Raw genomic sequence first — 19,115 nt, forward strand, 5'->3', positions numbered from 1 at the left:
CTATATTAGAATACATTAATGGCACTTGAACAAAGGCTTGGTGCAAGAGAGGGAGATTACATAGATATCTGGGAGAAGGGCATTCTAGACAGAGGGGAGATCAAGTCATAAGCCAACAGGAAAATGGTACTGATGAACCTATTTGTAGGGCAGGAATAGAGATGCAGAGGTAGAGAACAGATCTGTGGACACAGTGGAGGAAGGAGAGGATGGGACGAATTGAGAGAGTAGAGCTGAAACATACATTATCATATGTAAATGTCCACTGGAAGGATTGATGCTGAAGCTGAAAGTCCAATACTTTGACCACCTGATGCGAAGAACTGACTCATTTAAAAGGACCCTGCTGCTGGGAAAGATTGAAGGCAGGAGGAGAAGGGGATGACAAGGATGAGAGGGCTGGATGGCATCACCAACTCGATAGACATGAATTTGGGTAAACTCTGGGAGTTGGTGATGGGACAGGGAGGCCTGGCATGCTGCGATTCATGGGGTCGCAAAGAGTCGGACATGACTGAGCGATGGAACTGAACTGAATTGAAAATAGATAGCCAGTGGGAAATTGCTGTGTAACAGAGGAAGCTCAGCCTGATGCTCTGTGACAACCTAGAGGGTAGGATGTGGTGGGGGGATGGGAGGGAGGACCAGGAGAGAAGACATATGTATACTTATGGCTGATTCACAGTGCGGTATGGCAGATATCAACTGCCATAAAGAAGTCAACGGGAGGCCAGTGTAGCTGGGGTGAGGGAAGAGATGAAGTCAGAAGATAAGGAAAGCCACATCATGTAGTGGGCATGCTTAGTTGCTCAGTCTGTTTCTACTCTTTGCCATCCCATGGAGTGTAGCCCACCAGGCTCCTCTGTCCATGGAATTCTCCGGGCAAGAATACTGGAGTGGGTTGCCATTTCCTACCCCAGGGATTGTCCCAAACCAGGGATTGAACCCACGTCTCCTGCAGCTCCTGTTGCTACCACACCGCCTGGGAATTCCCATAAATCACGTAGAGTCTTGTGGTAAATAGGAAACATTTGCAGGGTTTCGAGCATATGATTGACATGTTCAGATTTAGGTTTTAAAAGTCACTGATTCTTGCTATGTTAAAAAGTAGTAAGAGCCCATGAGAGAAGAAGAGAGCCTTGGAAGGTGTCTGACTACAATAATCCAGGTAAGAGATGATAGTGGTTTAGAGCAGAGTGCTAACTGGAGGTGGTGAGAAGTGGCAGATTTTAGACATATTTTGAAAGTAGAATAAACAGAATTTCTTTACAGTTTGATGTGCAGTATGAGACATAGGTGGCTCAGCTGGTAAAGAATCTGCCTGCAGTGTGGGAGACCTGGGTTTGATCCCTGGGTTGAGAAGATCCCCTGGAGAAGGGAACGGCTACCCACTGCAGTATTCTGGCCTGGAGAATTCCATGGACTGTATAGTCCATGGGGTCACAAAGAGCTGGATAATATAGAGTGACTTTCACTTTCGCTTTCATGAGACATAGAGAAGACCTGAGAGTAATTCCAAATTCCTTAGATTGAGCAACTTGAAATCTGAGATTTGCATCATCTGAGATAGAGCAGATGCAGAGAATTTTGGAGGGGAATTTCAAAAGATAAGTTTTTTACATTTTAAGGTTCAATGTCTTTTAGATATATTAGTGGAGATAGATGTTCAATAGGCAGGTGAATATATATGATTGGTTGTAGGGTCTGAACTAGATGTAAAGATTTATAAGTCATTCATACACAGATAGCATTTATAATATACTATTGATTGAAATCACTGAAAGAAAAGATGGAGGACTAAACCCTGGATTATCCCAACATTAAGAATTCAAGAGGAAAATATGAAGTAACTCTAAATAATCTATAAAAAAACACTGAACTACTGTGCTGTACATCTGAAACTAATATTAATATAATATTTGCATCAACTATTCTTCAATAAATAAATATTAGAGCAAGGTCTGACCATGAGAATGTAATCTTTCTGGAATCTGAAGAAGTCTTGGAAAGCATTTAGGAGTTTCCATTTTATGGGAAAAGGAGTTTAAAGCAAATTTAATGTAACTCTCAGGATAAAATACTCTCATGAACATGAATATCTAGATGCTTTAAAAAAAATCAAGAAGAATATGATCCAGGAAAGGAGACTGAGACAGAATAACTGGTGGGGTAACAGAAAAACAGAGTATACTTTCCTATACTGCAAATGGAAAATAAAAATGAATCTAGCAGGAAAGAGCAAATTAAGCAGCTCTGCATGCATGCATGTACGCTCAATCGCTCAGTCACGTCTGACCCTTTGTGACTCCATGGCCTGTAGCCCACCAGGGTGCTCTGTCCATGGGATAGTCCAGGTAAGAACACAGGAGTCGGTTGACATTTCCTCCTCCAGGTGATCTACCCAAGGATCAAACCCTCATCCCCTATGTCTCCCACATCAACAGGTGTATTCTTTACCACTCAGCTATCTAGGAAGCCCCAAACAACTATGCCGTTAACTCAAAAAGGGCTGAGCATTGGTCACTTTATTTAGCAATATAAAATCACTGATGATGGTAACAGGAGATGTTCCTGTGCAGTGATAGAGCAAAGACCTTCCTGGGGTAGGTATATAAAGAAAGCAATTGTGGACAGTGAGTAGACCACTACTTTGAAGAACTTTGCTACACAGGGGAGTAAAAAATGATGCAATAGTTGATTGTATAAGTAGGACCAAAAGCGAATTTCTTTTAAATTGAAGAACTTAGTGTGTTACAGAAATGGGATATATGAAGACAAAAAAAAATGAAGACAAAGGAAAGCACAGTAAGAACTGCTGGAGAAGGACATGTGACTAAGGGGACTTTGCTGATGGCTCAACCGTAAAGAATCCACGTGCAATGGAGCAGACGCAAGAGATGTGGCCCTTGGAGGAGAAAATGGCAACCCACTCCAGTACTCTTGCCTGAAAAATCCCATGGACAGGGGAGCCTGTCACATTGCAGGCCAAAGGGTCGCGAAGAGTTGGACACAACTGAACATGAGTACGCACACCGGGCCAGATGACTGGGAAACATCGACATTGGTGTAACAAAGTTTTCTTTGCCCGAGGTCTTTTTTTTTTAAAGTTCTTAAAGGCTTATGCTTCTGTCTAAAAAGCTCTTTCATGCTTCTAGATACCCGGCCAGATTTTAGACTTCAGAAATAGTCATATGTTTCAAAATTCATGAAATCATGCAGTTTTCTGTGATACCTTTTTCACCCGTGTTCACTTTTAATATTTATATACTTGTTACGCTATTTATCTTGGCTCCTCCTTCTCACAAGCTATGTGATTTTAGAGCCAATAAATAATCCTTGCTGTATAAATCTCACAGGGTTATGACAGAGATCAAATAAAACAACTATATAAAAGCACTTTTGGAAACTGTAAAGGGCTTTACAGAAGTTATTTATCTTATTCTCATTGACATGTAGCCCTTTTGTTAATGAGGTTTATGGACAACTTTGAAGAATAGTCTGCCTATCTTTATAAGTCCAGAGCCACCATTAGGGAATATTTTCCAGAATACTCATCTTGGCATGTGCAATTCTCCTGTGGATTAATAAGATTTTTGGTCACACAAATTTAGGAAACACTGAATAGTATTAACATGTAGTACTGGAGAATTTGAATAAATACTACAGTAAAGATAACAGTTCAAAATTGTATAGCATAACATATCTTGATATTCTCATCCCCAAGATATCTCTTGGGAAATGGGTTCTATAAAAGACCCATTAAATTTCTGGTGAACTACTGTTTTATGAGAAATATTAAGATGGATAAACCCTACCAAAATGAAAAATAAAATTAAGCCACTTGCAGAACATCTGAACGATAGACTTAAAAATTCTCCTGAATTGGCTTAAAGATCAGACAAAACAATGTCAAGGGAAGGAAAAGTACTTGTTCTTTATATCCCTATATGAGAGCTGAGTCCTTGGCGCAAAATAGACACTCAAATCATACCAATGGGACAGAAGTAGATGAACAAACTTTCTGTAAAACTCTTGTGAATTAGTCAGCCTTTTAAAGTCTGAAATTATCCTGCTTCAGCAAAGATGTGTTTATCCTGCTTCCCCTGGATCTGGGCTAATGATACAAATGATACTAAATCTGTTATTAAAGATAGAGGAGTTAATTTCACTTCCCATCTAATAAAAGTATAGTGAAATATAAAAACCCAGTCACTGGATTCAAAGGATTTGTTTTGAACTTGTTCTCATACAACATTAGAGAGCTTCCCTCATAGCTCAGTTGGTAAAGAAGCCACAGGCAATGTAGGAGACCCTGGTTCGATTCCTGGGTTGGGAAGATCCACTGGAGAAGGGATAGGCCACACACTCCAGTACTCTTGGGCTTCCCTTGTGGCTCAGCTGGTAAAGAATCCACCTGCAACGCGGGAGACCTGGATTCAGTCCTTGGGTTGGGAAGATCCCCTGGAGAAGGGAAAGGCTACCCACTCTAGTATTCTAGCCTGAAGAATTCCATGTACTATGCTTCTCCTGTTGGTAAAGAATCTCCTTGCAGGGCAGGAGACCCGGGTTCGATCCCTGGGTTGGGAAGATCCCCTGCAGAAGGAAGTGGCAACCCACTCCAGTATCCTTGCCGGGAAAATCTCATGGACACAGGAGCCTGGTGGGCTGCCGTCCATGGGATCGCAAAGAGTCGGGCACGGCTGAGCGACTAACACTTACTTACTTATGCAGTCCATAGAGTCGCAAAGAGTTGGACACGACTGAGCAACTTTCACTCACAACATTAGAAGATTTTTGCTTCTTATTTTTGCCATAGTTTATAAAAGATGTCTTTTGGTTATAATCTTTCTCTCCAACTCAGCTCCTATAAAGTTGATACAGGGTAACTTCCTGTGCACATGGATGAACCATGAAACAGCCTAACCTTGCCTCTTCTGGGCCCTTTTCTAGCCAGTCATAGACTTCTAGGCCACTCCAGCCTTATATATGTAAGGCTATACTTGGACCCTCTATTTCCTGGGGGGTGCATCAATCCCAAAATGGCAAATTCGTAAAACCCATCCTTTTGTTTGGCTCCAATGCTTAAAAATTCAACTGATGGATAAAAGAGAATTGTACACTTTATTATAATGTTATTATGAGGAATTACATCGCTGCATATGGGATCAACACACAGAAGAAACTCTTCTGTTAGGGATGCACCTGTTCTGGCTCAGTCATGTCTGATTCTTTGTGACCCCATGGACTGTAGCCCACCAGGCTCCTCTGTCCATGGGATTTCCCAGCAAGAATACTGGAATGGGTTGCCACTTCCTCCTCTGGGAATCCTTCTTGCTGCTGCTGCTGCTAAGTCACTTCAGTCGTGTCTGACTCTGTGTGACCCCATAGACGGCAGCCCACCAGGCTCTCCCGTCCCTGGGATTCTCCAGGCAAGAACACTGGAGTGGGTTGCCATTTTCTCCTCCAGGGAATCCTTCTTATTCAGGGATCAAATCCAGGTCTGGAGTCTCCTGCATTACCAGCTGAATTCTTTATCACTGAGCCACCTGGGAAGCCTGATTAAGAGGTAAAAAAAATTTTGGAGGATAATTACCTTTGAAACAGAGAAGAAACTAGAGCTTAACAATTAATAAAATAAGCCACAATTAAGAAATAACTGAATTTTTGATGAATAGTTACTGAAAGTAGTTGACATGGGATCAGGAAAGCATGTAAAAATTGGCAAAATACAATTAATTACTAGAGATACCCTATGGATGAAGGATTTCAGGTGTCACATAGCAGTGATCTTTAAAAGAATGGTATTTGTATTAATGGTCTTTTATAGTATTTTAAAATAGATATGTAGTATATTCACAAGCCAAACATTTAAGTGTACAGCTAATAGGTTTGTGTGAGACTATGTAGAATCTGCATATTACAGTATTTCATAATACAGTGCAATGGTATGAGGAAATAAAGCCCTTTTAACATCACTGAGGAGCACATTGCTCACAAAGCTATATTAACATTTTCTAAGTGCCCATTTTTGTTATCGGTGGTTCAGTCTAAAACAGTCTTGCATCACTAAAAATCCACAAAACCCTTAATTTTGGGAAAGGCACATTCCATATTTCATCTTTTATAAAACTTCAGTGTCCTTTATGCACAGAATGCAACCATTAGACAATGCTAGATTTTTTGATCTGAGTATGATTCTTGCCACCGATCCTTCATTTTGTTTTACATGTTTTTGGCCAAAGCTCTTCTGCCTACCTGGCAGGAATTAAAGAACTGAAAAAAATGCAAACAAAAATCTGTTTCTGATTTTGTTTTGACTCAGCTTGCACATTTACATTGACTGTTACCCAATTATTTTGTTGCATTTTATTAAAGAACAGTCACGAATTAATGTCAAATTCTAAGAGGAATGAATAAAGAGAGCAGCGCTGTTGGAAAGGGAAGCACCAGCTCGGTTCACTAAGAGTACATAAGCGCAAAGTGGAGTGACGGCAGAGAAGCTCGAGAGGGGAGAAGAGGTCAGCCAGCTGGGAGAGGATCTCCTATGGCGTGCCAAGGATGCATTGTGTGATCACTTGAAAGATCGGCCACCCACTTTACCCTGAGCTCTGAGAAGAACCATGTAATCTCTTAGTCACTAATGAACAATATCAAAATGTATTGTGTCAAGTGTGACTACTGGTTTGTGAGACTTCAGTTTCACACACACACAAATATATATATATATATATATATATATACACACACATACATACATATGAACATAAAAGTGCATAGTAAAATGTTGCAACTGAATTACATTTTTTACAGTGGGTAGCAAACAGGTGGGTCCTTAGTGTTTGTGGATTCCAAGGCAAAAGAACAAAGAGGCTTACATGCCATAAATCCAAATATGTAACAATTTTTTATTTGACAGTCAAATAAAAAAATCATCCTGCTATCTTCCTTGAAGTACCTTTCACACTGACTTTTAGGCTAATTCTAGTGAATAATTCTAATGAAGTTCCACAGAAGAGCTTAGTTACCCAGATATGGCCCTAGACTGCAGCCTGCTCTCTGTTTCTTCCCAGCCTCAGCTCCTTCCAGAATCATAGTCTGCTTTATCTGCATAAACACTGCTTCTAAAAACACATGTCCCTTAGCCTCTTCTGAGGTCCTGGGATGAGAGCACTGGAGTGTGGGCAGAGACAGATGTTGTTCCTAGGGAGAAACTCACAAAGGCTCTGGAGGGTAAGGTCTGCTTGATCTGGAAGTCTGGGCTGCTAGGAACTTGGCAGGTTGTCAAGAAGGGGTGCTGCTGTGACTCACACCTGTGCACCTTCTCCCTGGGCCCATCCTCAGAGAGGGGCACGAGGCGCCAGAGAAAGACCCTGCTCAACTGTGGACCCCTCTTGCCTAGGTTTAAAAACCATACTCAGAGCAGTCAAAATTTGTAAATGCCACTGTCTTGAAGCACCTGTTCAGACTGAAAAAGAATATAAATGGGAGATTTTGGGGAAAAAAAATTGAAGAATTTTTAAAAAAATCATACTCAAATAGAATAAAATCATTCTAGAAAACGAGTACATATGTATAATTATGAAAGACTAAAAGTTCAGAAAAAAATAATATTGGATTAGAATGACTCTTCAGAAACCAATAATAACACCTAGAGAAAGCATCCTGGCATGAAAGAACATGAGATCACAAAGAAGATGAGAACACCAAAGTTCTGGTCCTACTCTGGACAAATAAGTCACTTAATCTAAGCAGACCTCAATTTCATTGGCTATAAAATTAAGAAAAGGGGAAAAAAAATCTGTAACTGGTTCAGAAGTCTGATATGAGAAAAAAATGATAAATGGATATAAAGATGTAGTACAAACGATTTGTTAAAAAATATCTAATCAAGATGCTTCCACGTTTACAATGCTTCCCATTGCTCTGAAAATAAATCTGGACTTCTTACCGCAGCCAACAAGACTGATCATCAGCGGTCTGGCACACACCCTGCCCCTGTGTGCCGTGTCCCCTGCTTCTCCCTCTCCTGACAATTAGGCTCCTTTCTTCCCAAGAATGTGCCCAAGACCTTCTTTCCCACTGTTGGAGCACGTGCACTTAGCGTTGCCTTCGTTTCAAGAACTCTTGACGCTTTTCCACGGACTCCCTGTGCTCTTTCAGGTTCTAGTTCAAACACCACCTCCTGAGAAACCATTCAGCGCTCTGCCTACTTAGCAACCTTCACATCGACCTTGCAGCTGCCCCTTGATCACGTCCATTTCTCTTTATGTGTATGCGCTTATTTTACTTATCTCTGCCCTATTCATTAGCATTCCAACCACCCAGAACAGAACCTATTTCTGAGCACTTCAGTAAGTTCAGCACTAAAAGTTTACTGAAAAATGAATGGCCATGAGAATATGGTATTAATAAATATAATGACCGTAGTGCTTATCTATTGGTTGTATTCTTTACAACGAAGTTACAAGCAAGGCATGACTAGTTACCTGTAACTGATGCTCAGGGAGGTTGCAGCATAAGGACACGCAGCTACTATTTAAATGGCACAGATGGGATTTGAATCCAGGTCTACTGACTTCAACCAAATTACTATTTTATTCCACGCTGCCTCAGTGACACCTCCTATCACAACCGATGCATCTCTCCTTTAAAATCTATTATCATTTTTGACATCACTTTATTCATCACGTTTTGCAATATTAATTTGGGCAGATTATTTTCACTCCTGCAAAATTTAGTGACATCTTCTGAATCTCAATCACTGTCTAACATTCTACTTAGCAAACATTTTCAGCTGAAAAAAATAATTGCAAGTAGAGTTATAAGTCAGGAGCATTATTACCTCTTTTACCAGAGCAGTGTGTTTACTAAATTTTTTCCACAAGTTAATTCCCCTGTAGAAAGCAACAGGAAGAAACTTATGGGTCCTAGTTTGAATGTTAAATGAGGCAAAATTTAGTGTTCTGAAAAATTGTTATTATCCTGTGGATATTTATGTTCTTCTAGAACAACTGATTAAATATGCGGCATAAAGAAACAGACTTGTTTCAGTTAAACTTTTTTTTTCATTTTTATTTTTTAAATGTTGGTAATAATTACACAACTTTTCTATGAGTAATAGGCCTGTTTCAGAGCATGCTTTGTAAGACTATTTTTATCAACTATTTTGTCAACAGAGTGTTTAAGCCACTGACGTAAAATGTCTCCTCTTGGCTAATAACCCACTCTGACCATGTAATTTAAATAACTTTACTGCCCTAAACAAAGGGCAATCCTTGTGACTAGGATTTAGCCATCACTTTCTGACAGTTCCACAGTATCTAGTAATAGTTTTGCGTTTTCCTCCCCAACAATCGCTTTGCAATTTATACACTAATACTACAGTCATCCTACACCGATGACCTTCATTACATAGACACTCCCCCAAATAATATTCTCTTTTCCTTTGTTTTAATGTGCTTTCTAAATACTCCTTATAGAAAAATTAAGGGTAAGGAATTAAATTACAACCTTATAACACTTGTTATTCAATGGTGTTAACATACTTTAAGTAATCCTGTTAGAAGGGATACTTTTGAAAAGATTTATAATGTTCATGCATATAATTTAAGTATTTATATAAGGATGAAAAAATAATACTTAGGATATTATGTCATCTTTTATCAAAAAATGTAGGCAGCTGGAAGATGAATAAGTTCTGGGTATCTAATATATAAATTGGTGACTATAGATAATACTATAACTATACTTGAGAATTACTAAGAGAGTAAATCTTAAAGCTTCTCATGACACACACACACACACACATATAGAGGCACGGTGATGAATGCATTAACTAATCTTAGCATGGTAATCATTCTCCATAATTATACGAAATCATCACACTGTATACCTTAAGCTCATATAATCTGTATACCAAATCACCATATTGCATACCTGAAACTTGCTTAATCTTATATGTCAATTATCTCAATAAAGTTGAAAATAAAAGAAATGTCAGGCAGAGAAATGCGATATAAATTAAAATTTAAAGTACTTTCTTGAATAATCTCAAGACTAATATGAATTAAAGCACAGTTTACTTATTTTAAAAATTAAAAAATACATACAACATATATTTTAGGATTATATTTCAGGATAGGTACATGATATTTTGAAATACCCTACTATATCATTACTCTGAGCATTTGGAGATCACTCTTCCTACAATTCAGGGAAATTAAAAAACAGAATACTGTTAATTACAATACTTAAAAATCTTTAATCTATTTACATCCATTCTTTACATCCTTTTAAAAAGAGTGAGTTAGCAATGGCACAGAGTTTCTCTTCTGCACTGGCTGAAATGCCTTCACCCAGAACTGGAAGGCAAAGACAGTTAAAAACAAGTTCTTTGACTTCTAAAATACTCATAATCCTCTACATATACACCACTATCTTTTGAGTCCAACAGAGACAAACATGATTTATTTGTAGGTTCTCATCCTAATTCTGTAATTAGGTAATTAATCTGACATCAATTGTCTTACATTCTATAATGCCTGAATATTTAGGGGTTATATTTCAAAGAAACAAATATGAAAACAAAATACATGTATGAGTACTCCTCACTCCTCAGAAGTACTAGAGAAATAGTTTAAGCACCAAATGGTTTGTTAGCAAACAGATACGGTCTTAAACTTTTTATGCCTTTGAAAGCATATTTCTTTATAGTTTGGATTAGCATAATGTGGCATTGTGATATTTTGAAGATTTCTAAGAAAAAGACTAAATGACCAAAAAGTTCATTTTTACATTCAAAACAGTGTGATTATGTAATTCTCTGAGAAAAGGCATATCACTGTATCACTGATGATATAATTAAACTGAAACAGCAATAGAAAAATGACATGCTAGTTTCCTAAACTGAATATTTCATGTAGATGCCTTATTCTTGAGAGCTTGGTGGTTTATTTACTGAGTTAATGTCAGTTAAGTTATCTAAAGAAAAGAAAAATAAGTTTTATTCAAATTTGAAATATAGCTCATGAAATCTGGCTGTCAGACTGTATCTTATTTTTAATACCTACCTTAAGATTTCTATAAAATACATGGATAAAGGCTAAAATACTAAGCCCTTTAATGCAGAGTTGTTTGCTTCTCAGATACCAGAATTGATGGTGTTCCTGGGAAATTAGTTTTATTTACTTGACTTCTTTTCCTTTAACACTTAAAGGAGGAAACATAAGAAGCCCCTTCATTTGTTTCAATTGGACAAATGAGGAAATGTGCAATTTATTTTATGGTAAGAAGTCTAGGGCTTCTCTGGTGGCTCAGCAATAAAGAATCTACCTGCAGGAGATGCAGATATGCAAGCTTGATCCCTGGGTTGGGAAGATCCCTTGGAAAAGAATATGGCAACTCACTCCAGTATTCTTGCCTGGAAAATGCCATTGACAGGAGCCTGGCGGGCTACAGTCTGTGAAGTCTCAATGAGTTGGACACGACTTAGTGACTAAACAACAAAGGTCTAGTACTATTTGTATTGTGGTCCAGTCACTTGCTTCTTAATCTCTATGTTTTAAAACCTCTTGGTATTCACAATGATACCAGTTTAGATACATGCTTCATGAGCTCTTGATGATTAAGGAGCTCAGCCATCCAAAGCCATAACTTGCAAACACCCAGGAGATGGTCCAAGCCTCATGTGCAGGATGTATTTAATATTCATGTGATTCCAGATTTACCAGCAACTGACCTTTTTTCTCTTGTGCTGGGAACAAGTGATTCAGCACAGAAAAGCGCAGAAAGGCGCCAGAAGAGACTGCTGGTTTCCTTGACCTTGGTCTATGCCCCACCCACAAGGAAAAGCAATTCCTTCTAAAAAAATGGCAAAAGTTGGATGACTTCAGGTATCCTTTCATGTAATTTCTCATTAACAGAGGTACTGCTAGTGTAACTCCAGATCAAACACATGGAAAATGAAAAGTCAAATAAGATATTATCAACATTTTTTGCAGTGATAGGCCACAGATAAGTCACCAGTTATGCATAGAACCACTTATAAATCAAACTTATTTTACTTTAAACAGTCCTGGATATATATTACTAATATATATATATACACAGACATATTTATTCAATTATAGATCTGTTCAGTCAGATATATAATTAAATTCTTCTTAAGAGAATCAAGTTAATAACTAGTATGTTTGAATTATATATATGTACATAAATATATATGCACATATGTATGTGCATAAATCCACACGCATAATATTTTTGAGAAAATCAGATTATGAGCAATTAATGATAAGGGAAATCATAAGGCACGTTTGACCAAGTCAAAACATAGTATTTATTACAAGAATTACACAGATATTTCATATTCCTACCAAAGGGTACAACAAGTACACATTTCCATGTAAGAGCATGTCATATGTATGATACCTTTTCATGGACTTTCTGGCCAGGTTCCATCCCTTCAAGATGTTCAGATTCTGTGGATCCCTCACTTGATACCATTTTTCTTTGTATATGAACATTTTGCTCACGCAAGGCAACAATCTGCAAAATAAAAACATTGTGCCATTAAAATCTAAAATACCAACATGAAGTATAAAAAAATTGCGTTTACTTGAATGTGGTTAAGAACTAGTGAATACAAACAAATAATCATAAAATAACCATTAAATTTTACTCATTATTTCATAAATATTTCTAAAATTTAGATTAGCATTTTGAAAAATATTTATGGAATGTAAAATTTACTTAAAATATTTTCTAGTTGGAAAATGTATCTATCAAGTTTGAAATGTTTCTAAAGTGGTAGGATCCATGAGTTTTTAATTATGAAATTACTTCTTAGTTTATGAGATGCAATAAAATTTGTATTAGTCCGAATCCTTAAAGTATAAAAAAAAAAAAAAGACTGAATACTGAAGACCAATTATGAGCACATTCATCTTCCCTAAGAGATAGTACATCTGCAGTTTTAAAACAAGCAAATAAATAAGCTGGACTTAATTTTTTACCACTACCATAAGCACTTAGAGTTAAATTGGTCTCACTGTCATTATTTTAACAGCCATTATCTTAGTAGTTCTAGGTCCAAATATAGTTAATTTACAAAGAGAATTCTCAGAAGGCAATTAATTCTTGTAAAACCTTAGCTCAGTTTGATACACATGATACTTTGAACTAAGAAACAGATTCTCAGACAGTTGTAGTTTAAGAGACCTTAATAATGTACAGAGTGGAAGATCATATTCTAGCATTTTAAAATGGTGTTTTAAAATATATTTACTATTTATACACATTATTTCAAAAGTATTTTACATTATATCAATACCACAAATTATTCATTCCTTAGCAAGTTTTATTATAATATCAACTCAGATATTGAGTCAGTATTGGTTCTAGGGGAAATTAATGTCCATAGTATTCAGTACATAAAAAATATGGAATCATATTAAACTTATATGTTGAAATGATAAGACGAACATGTCACATAGACAAATAATTATCAAATAAACAAAAGATATCAAGAGACTGGTTATTTGTCCTACTGTCTGCCACTGCTGCTTGTATGCCAGCGGTGTATTCTTGAGAAAAAGTGATTTTGCATATGACCTCCAGCAGTTCAACACACATTTCCTAAGGGCTTATCAACACAATGAAAAACAACTCTGAAAAAGTTCATCTCTCTTGTAGTACTGCGATCACCAAATAATTGGTTCCCTAAAATACCATTCTTGCCCACCTACAATCTATCCTCCACAAAGCAGCCAGATTCATCTTCTAAATTTAAGCTATATTGTGTCTCTCTTTAGCTTTCCAAACAACCTCTCTGTTTTTCCCTATTTAGCATAATTTTAAACTTCTTGACCTTTAGGATCCTTTTGACTACGATGGCTTCCATTCAGTCCCTCAAACAGACTGGACTCGTTCTCACTCAGAACTGAGGAACTTGCCCATCTTCCCATCTGAAGCATTCTTCCCCAGATCAGATTACACTGGACATAATCATATTTCAAAACTCAGCTGAAAACATGCTCCTCAGAGAAAGTGCTCCTAACCATTATATGTTTTACAATATATCTGTGTTTATTTCAGTGTGCACCTTACTCATTAAAATCTAATATTTTATTTCTTTTTTTACTTACTCACTTTCCTTGCTTATTTAACTAGCAGAAGTCCTAATGACATCTCACGGGAAAATAATTTTCAAAGGAATATCTTATTGAAAACAACATTTTCAAATGAAGCAGTACATCACATTAGTATGTGCAAGGATTCAATATAAATGTTGAATTAAAAAATGAATGGGTATGGAAAACCAAAGAATATAGATCTAACTTATTCAGAAATAACCACAGATAAAGATTTAGAGTGCTTGAGAATCTTCAGGGACATTCCTCTCATGTTGGCATAGAAATGAATTACATCAAAGGAAAAACAAGAGTGAGTCTCTGAATATATCATTTTTATATTACATTCCTAACATCTTGTCTCTTGCAGAAAGCAATAATAACATACTACTATCAGCACATAATAAAACTTTGTTATGAATTTTTAAAAATTAAAGAATTGTATATTGAGATCTCACTAAGACAACATCCAGCACCAGTGTTAGTCGCTCAGGCATGTCCGACTCTTTGCAACTCCATGGACTGTAGACCACCAGGTTCCTCTGTCCATGGAATTCTCCAAGAAAGAATACTGGAGTGGGTAGCCATTCCCTTCTCCAGAGGGTCTTCCTGACTCAGGAATCGAACTAGAGTCTCCTGCATTACAGGCAGATTATTTATCCTCTGAGCTACCAGGGAATCCCAGATAACATTCATGACTTCACAAATAATGTTAAGGCAAAGGCAACAATAAATTTAAAAATTCTTTGCATTTTCTTCCATTATTTAAGTTACTTAGAAGTGGAGACCTTTTAAAAAAAAAATTCTCGCTTTACAGAATAACTTCCATTTGTATACTAATTCAGATAAATATCAAATATACCCTAGTGCCTAAAATAAAGTGGTCATCTGTAAAGATTTACTGAAATGATTCAGTGAAAGGATTAATGACCTTAACTAAAAGAGTCAGAATGTCAAATTCATATAGAAAACTTATGCCAATATGGTTGTGCCACTATGTTAAAAATTGCAAACTTCCAGTTTTTCATAACATATACCCATGATAATTCCAAGAAAGACAAACTTTTCAGCTACTAATGTGCAAACTCTGCTTTTTCTAAAAAAACTCAGTCTCACAAATTAGATTTCTGAAGCTGGAGAACTGATGCAAAATCCCCTATATCCTCTATCATTCTAATGTGGTTATATTCTGTTCCATTTTCACCCAGCAACAGATTATCCTAAGTAGTTCTGAAAGCAAAGCTCCAGCCTCTGATTTAATTGTAGGTGTTAATAAGCTTGATTCTTCCTTTCAAACTGGGGAAAGTGAGAGGTTCTCTCCTGTGAATACTACTTTGGGAGTTGGGCTCGCTCTTCTGTGTGTGTTCGAGGGGGCAGAGAAGGTCATCTAGAAATCTGTAGCTGAAGTTAGCACAGACCTCTTTAGGAAACTCTCTTGGCTGGCTTCACAAATGAATGCAGAAGGTGGCTTGGGAAGTAGTTCACAAATAGCAAGTGGAATGAAAAGCGACTGATTCTCTGGGCTGTACTGACAGTGGATGCTCTTAAAGGGAGGGCTCAAGTGACTTGTCTGGAATACCGAAGTAGGACTGAATCCCTCATTGCTAAACTGCTAAAATAGGGTGGTGTGGTGGGTAAGAGGAATCATTTCTGGGGAATCTCTGTGGCTTATTCAGTTGCTCTGTAACTGCCAGAATGTACTGGGAACCCACCATGTTAAACTATTTTCATCTGCAAATTAGGTCTTATGATCCACATTTAGCAAGTGATTAAATTGAGACAAAGAGAACTTAGTGAGAACTAAGGAATCAAATAAAAGTCCTTATCTTTAGGTTTTTTACTCATTGTCTTGCATGGCTTTGCCTTTGGGCTCTGATAAGTCGGGGGAAGTTAACAGTGGGTGAGGGTGGGGAGGAAGCATTTCTTTTCCAAGTACTGTTTTCTGCCCACCCTGGGCCTCCCTGTACTTTACTGAAGTTATGGACCCCTCCCTGGAGAGAGGCACCTGTAGGCAGAACTCTGCACGCACTTTTATGCATATCAACCCACTGAAGGCCCATGACACTCTGGTTGAGTCTTTCCACAATCATTTTAACTGATAAACCATGATTCGTCAAGTGTTTGTTGACATTTGTTTTTAAATGCCCAGAATTCATTCATATTTCTCTTGGTGAAGACATCTTACATTTTCACTGGGGAACTTTCCTTCTCAGCTCTCATCCTGGACTTCCCAGGCGGTGCTAGAGGTAAAGAACCTGCCTATTGATGCAGGAGATATAAGAGATGCTGGTTTGATGCCTGGGTTGAGATGATCCCCTGAAGGAGGGCCTGGCAACCCACTCCAGTATTCTTGCCTGGAGAATACCATGGACAGAGGTGTCTGGTGGGCTACAGTTCATAGGGTCACAAAGAGTTGGACATGACTGAAGCAACTTAGCACACACTCGAATCCTAGAGACACTGTCATTCCAGCAGCCAGAGCCCATGGCAGATGGGTGAGCACGTGGTCTAAGTCAGCACCTTCCTTGCGAGAAACTTCTGGCAGAACTATAGGGTAAGAGCCTGTTTCTAATATGGAAGGTAGGCTAATGGGATATGATCAGAGTACTGTTTGCCATCAGTTCCTCCTCATAGAGAAGCAGGTAGAAATGATGGAGCCCCGATGAATGACTTCTACTGCTGGTTTTAGCCATTCTTAAATCAATTCTATCCCTGACATCTCCATAAAATGAGCCCCAAATTTTGTCTTTGTGTTTACACTTTGTATTGATTTTCCATCACTTGCAACTAAAAGTGTCCTTGCAAATATAACAGGGAACATGGAAGGCAACACAGCACATTCAATATCTAAATGGGGATTTGGAAAAATGACTAAGAATTTATGAGAGAGACAGTAGAAGACAACTTTTCAGTAGTCAGGACAGCATGAGCTCTTTGTAAACATATCTGGAAGAAGATAAAAGAATGACAGGTGACTAAGAAAGCTAAAGTATTTCAGCTAAAACTCAGGCATCTGTGTGATTCTTGCTGTTCAGCTTATTGGTTTGCCTTGACCCTTCTTTGCGTTTCTTGATAGCTTATTAAGCTTCTGACAGCCTGACTCTGCTTCTAGGCGCTCCCAAACCCATTATGTTTCCAAGGCAACCTTCCAAGTTATTATTTTTTTTTTCTTTTAACCTTTGCCTCTGTCAGGTTGCTTTTGGCCCTTATCAATCTCTGATAAGCTCTGATCTCACACAGTGGACTACGACTGCTCTTGGTGGCCTGCCTTCCAGTCAGGAAAATTGCTCAGTCCCCCTTCCTTTATTTCTATCAACTATTTCAAGGATCCTAGCATGCTTTATGACAGATTCTCTTCTATCCTCTTTCTTTGAAAACCAGTTTTCCTTGATGGCCTGGAGACATTCATTCACTTCACAAACATTCTTTGGTATTTCACTGATGATGTACCAGGTATTAGGGAAATTATTAGGGGGAAAAGGCAGAAACACTAATTCATTCTTGTTGGCTGAGAGAAACTGTAAACAAAAATAAGTGGAATACATTTTTAAATGGTGATCATTGTAAAGGGAAAATTAAAGCAAGGGAGGGATGCAATGAGGCACAGCTTAATTAGGAATCAGGTGCTTTCTGAATATAAATCTGAATGAGAGAGAGGAAGCAATGTGGATACCTGGGAGAAAACTTTTCAGGTAGAGGGTTCAGAAAATGAAAATCATTTTTGAAAACAACAGCCTGAGATTCATAAAAGTGTTTTAGTGAGTTCTTCATATGATGTAAGATGTCTTCTTCAAAAGATAGCTGAAAGTCGACATCTTGAAAACTGATACCTTCAAAAGATCACTGAAAATTGATGTCTTGGAAACTTCAGGTGTCAGGAAGTGCACAGAAACATGTGATTCTTAAGAGAAAGTTGATTTGGAAGAAAATAATAGCATGTATTTCATATCTCTATATTCTCACATTTTAGGATTTCTCAAGTGTTGGAACTATATTAATTCATTCATTGAACAAATGTTCATTGATCATTCTTCTAAGCATGAGAACCCACTGGGAGAAAAGTCCTTCTCTCAAGAAGCTTACATTCTAGCAAAGGAAAGAAACAGAAAGGAACAGTAAGACAATAGCCACCAACACAAACAATCTAATGCACTCTTAAAATGTGCCAAAATCTGGGCTTAACGTATTATATAAATTTGCTTCTTTACATCATCTTTTCATCTATAGTATCTTTTCTTTCCAAGTTCAAGATTTCTTGAAAGCAGACCCTAAGACGAATAATTGCACACAAGTAGTTTATTTGGGAGGTGATTCCCAGAAGCATGGCATTCTTAAATATTCTTAAAAGGCCTAGGAGGCATCCTGGCCCTTCTAGTTTTTACTGGTTTCTGACTCTTTTTTTTTTTTTCATTTTTAAATTACTTTTAATCGGGGGAAAAGGTTGTCTGACTTTGTACAAGTTTCTTAAACTCAAGGTCCTGTTCCTCTGCTATAAACTGAGGGATAATACCTATTTTAGTGTGTTTTAGTGTGCTTGTAAAAGTTCTCAGTCAAATATGATGTACATTGTGTTTATTATGTAAATATTCATATCGTAATAATGAGGATCACCTTTATCTTCTTATTCATACTTCATGTTCTAGCTGATAAAGGACTTGCAGTCACACACACTCAGAATGCCACCTTGGCTGTATGCTTTTATATTCATTTGGAATGCTCACACATAGAGATCTTAAAACTCTTGTAAATTCCTCAGTGATAACAATACTCATTCAGAGCATCTTTTCTTCTCATGGGGGATCCTGCGTGGGCTCCTGGATGGGGGCTCATCACCAGATTATTACAAGCTTGGAATTTTTAGCTCCACCCACCATTCTCCAGACAGGGAACAGGGAAATGAATCAGTGATTAATTACTCATTCAATAAATGATTGATCATACCTATGTAATGAAGCTTTCATAAAATTCCCAAAAGTACAGGGATTG

General features: G+C 37.6%; 1 protein-coding gene across 5 annotated transcripts in view; it reads right to left on the reverse strand.

Annotated features, from left to right (window-relative positions):
* The window catches only part of PPFIA2 (PTPRF interacting protein alpha 2), a 523,670-nt gene that overhangs the window by 141,989 nt on the left and 362,566 nt on the right, over positions 1-19,115 (reverse strand). For all 5 annotated transcript variants that reach the window (XM_005679766.3, XM_005679765.3, XM_013963702.2 and 2 more), the window contains one exon: positions 12,430-12,546. In XM_005679766.3, the coding sequence (XP_005679823.1) occupies positions 12,430-12,546 (117 nt within the window). The remainder of the gene's footprint in view (positions 1-12,429; positions 12,547-19,115) is intronic.

Source organism: Capra hircus, chromosome 5, assembly GCF_001704415.2.
Source record: "Capra hircus breed San Clemente chromosome 5, ASM170441v1, whole genome shotgun sequence".
Lineage (NCBI taxonomy): Eukaryota > Metazoa > Chordata > Mammalia > Artiodactyla > Bovidae > Capra > Capra hircus.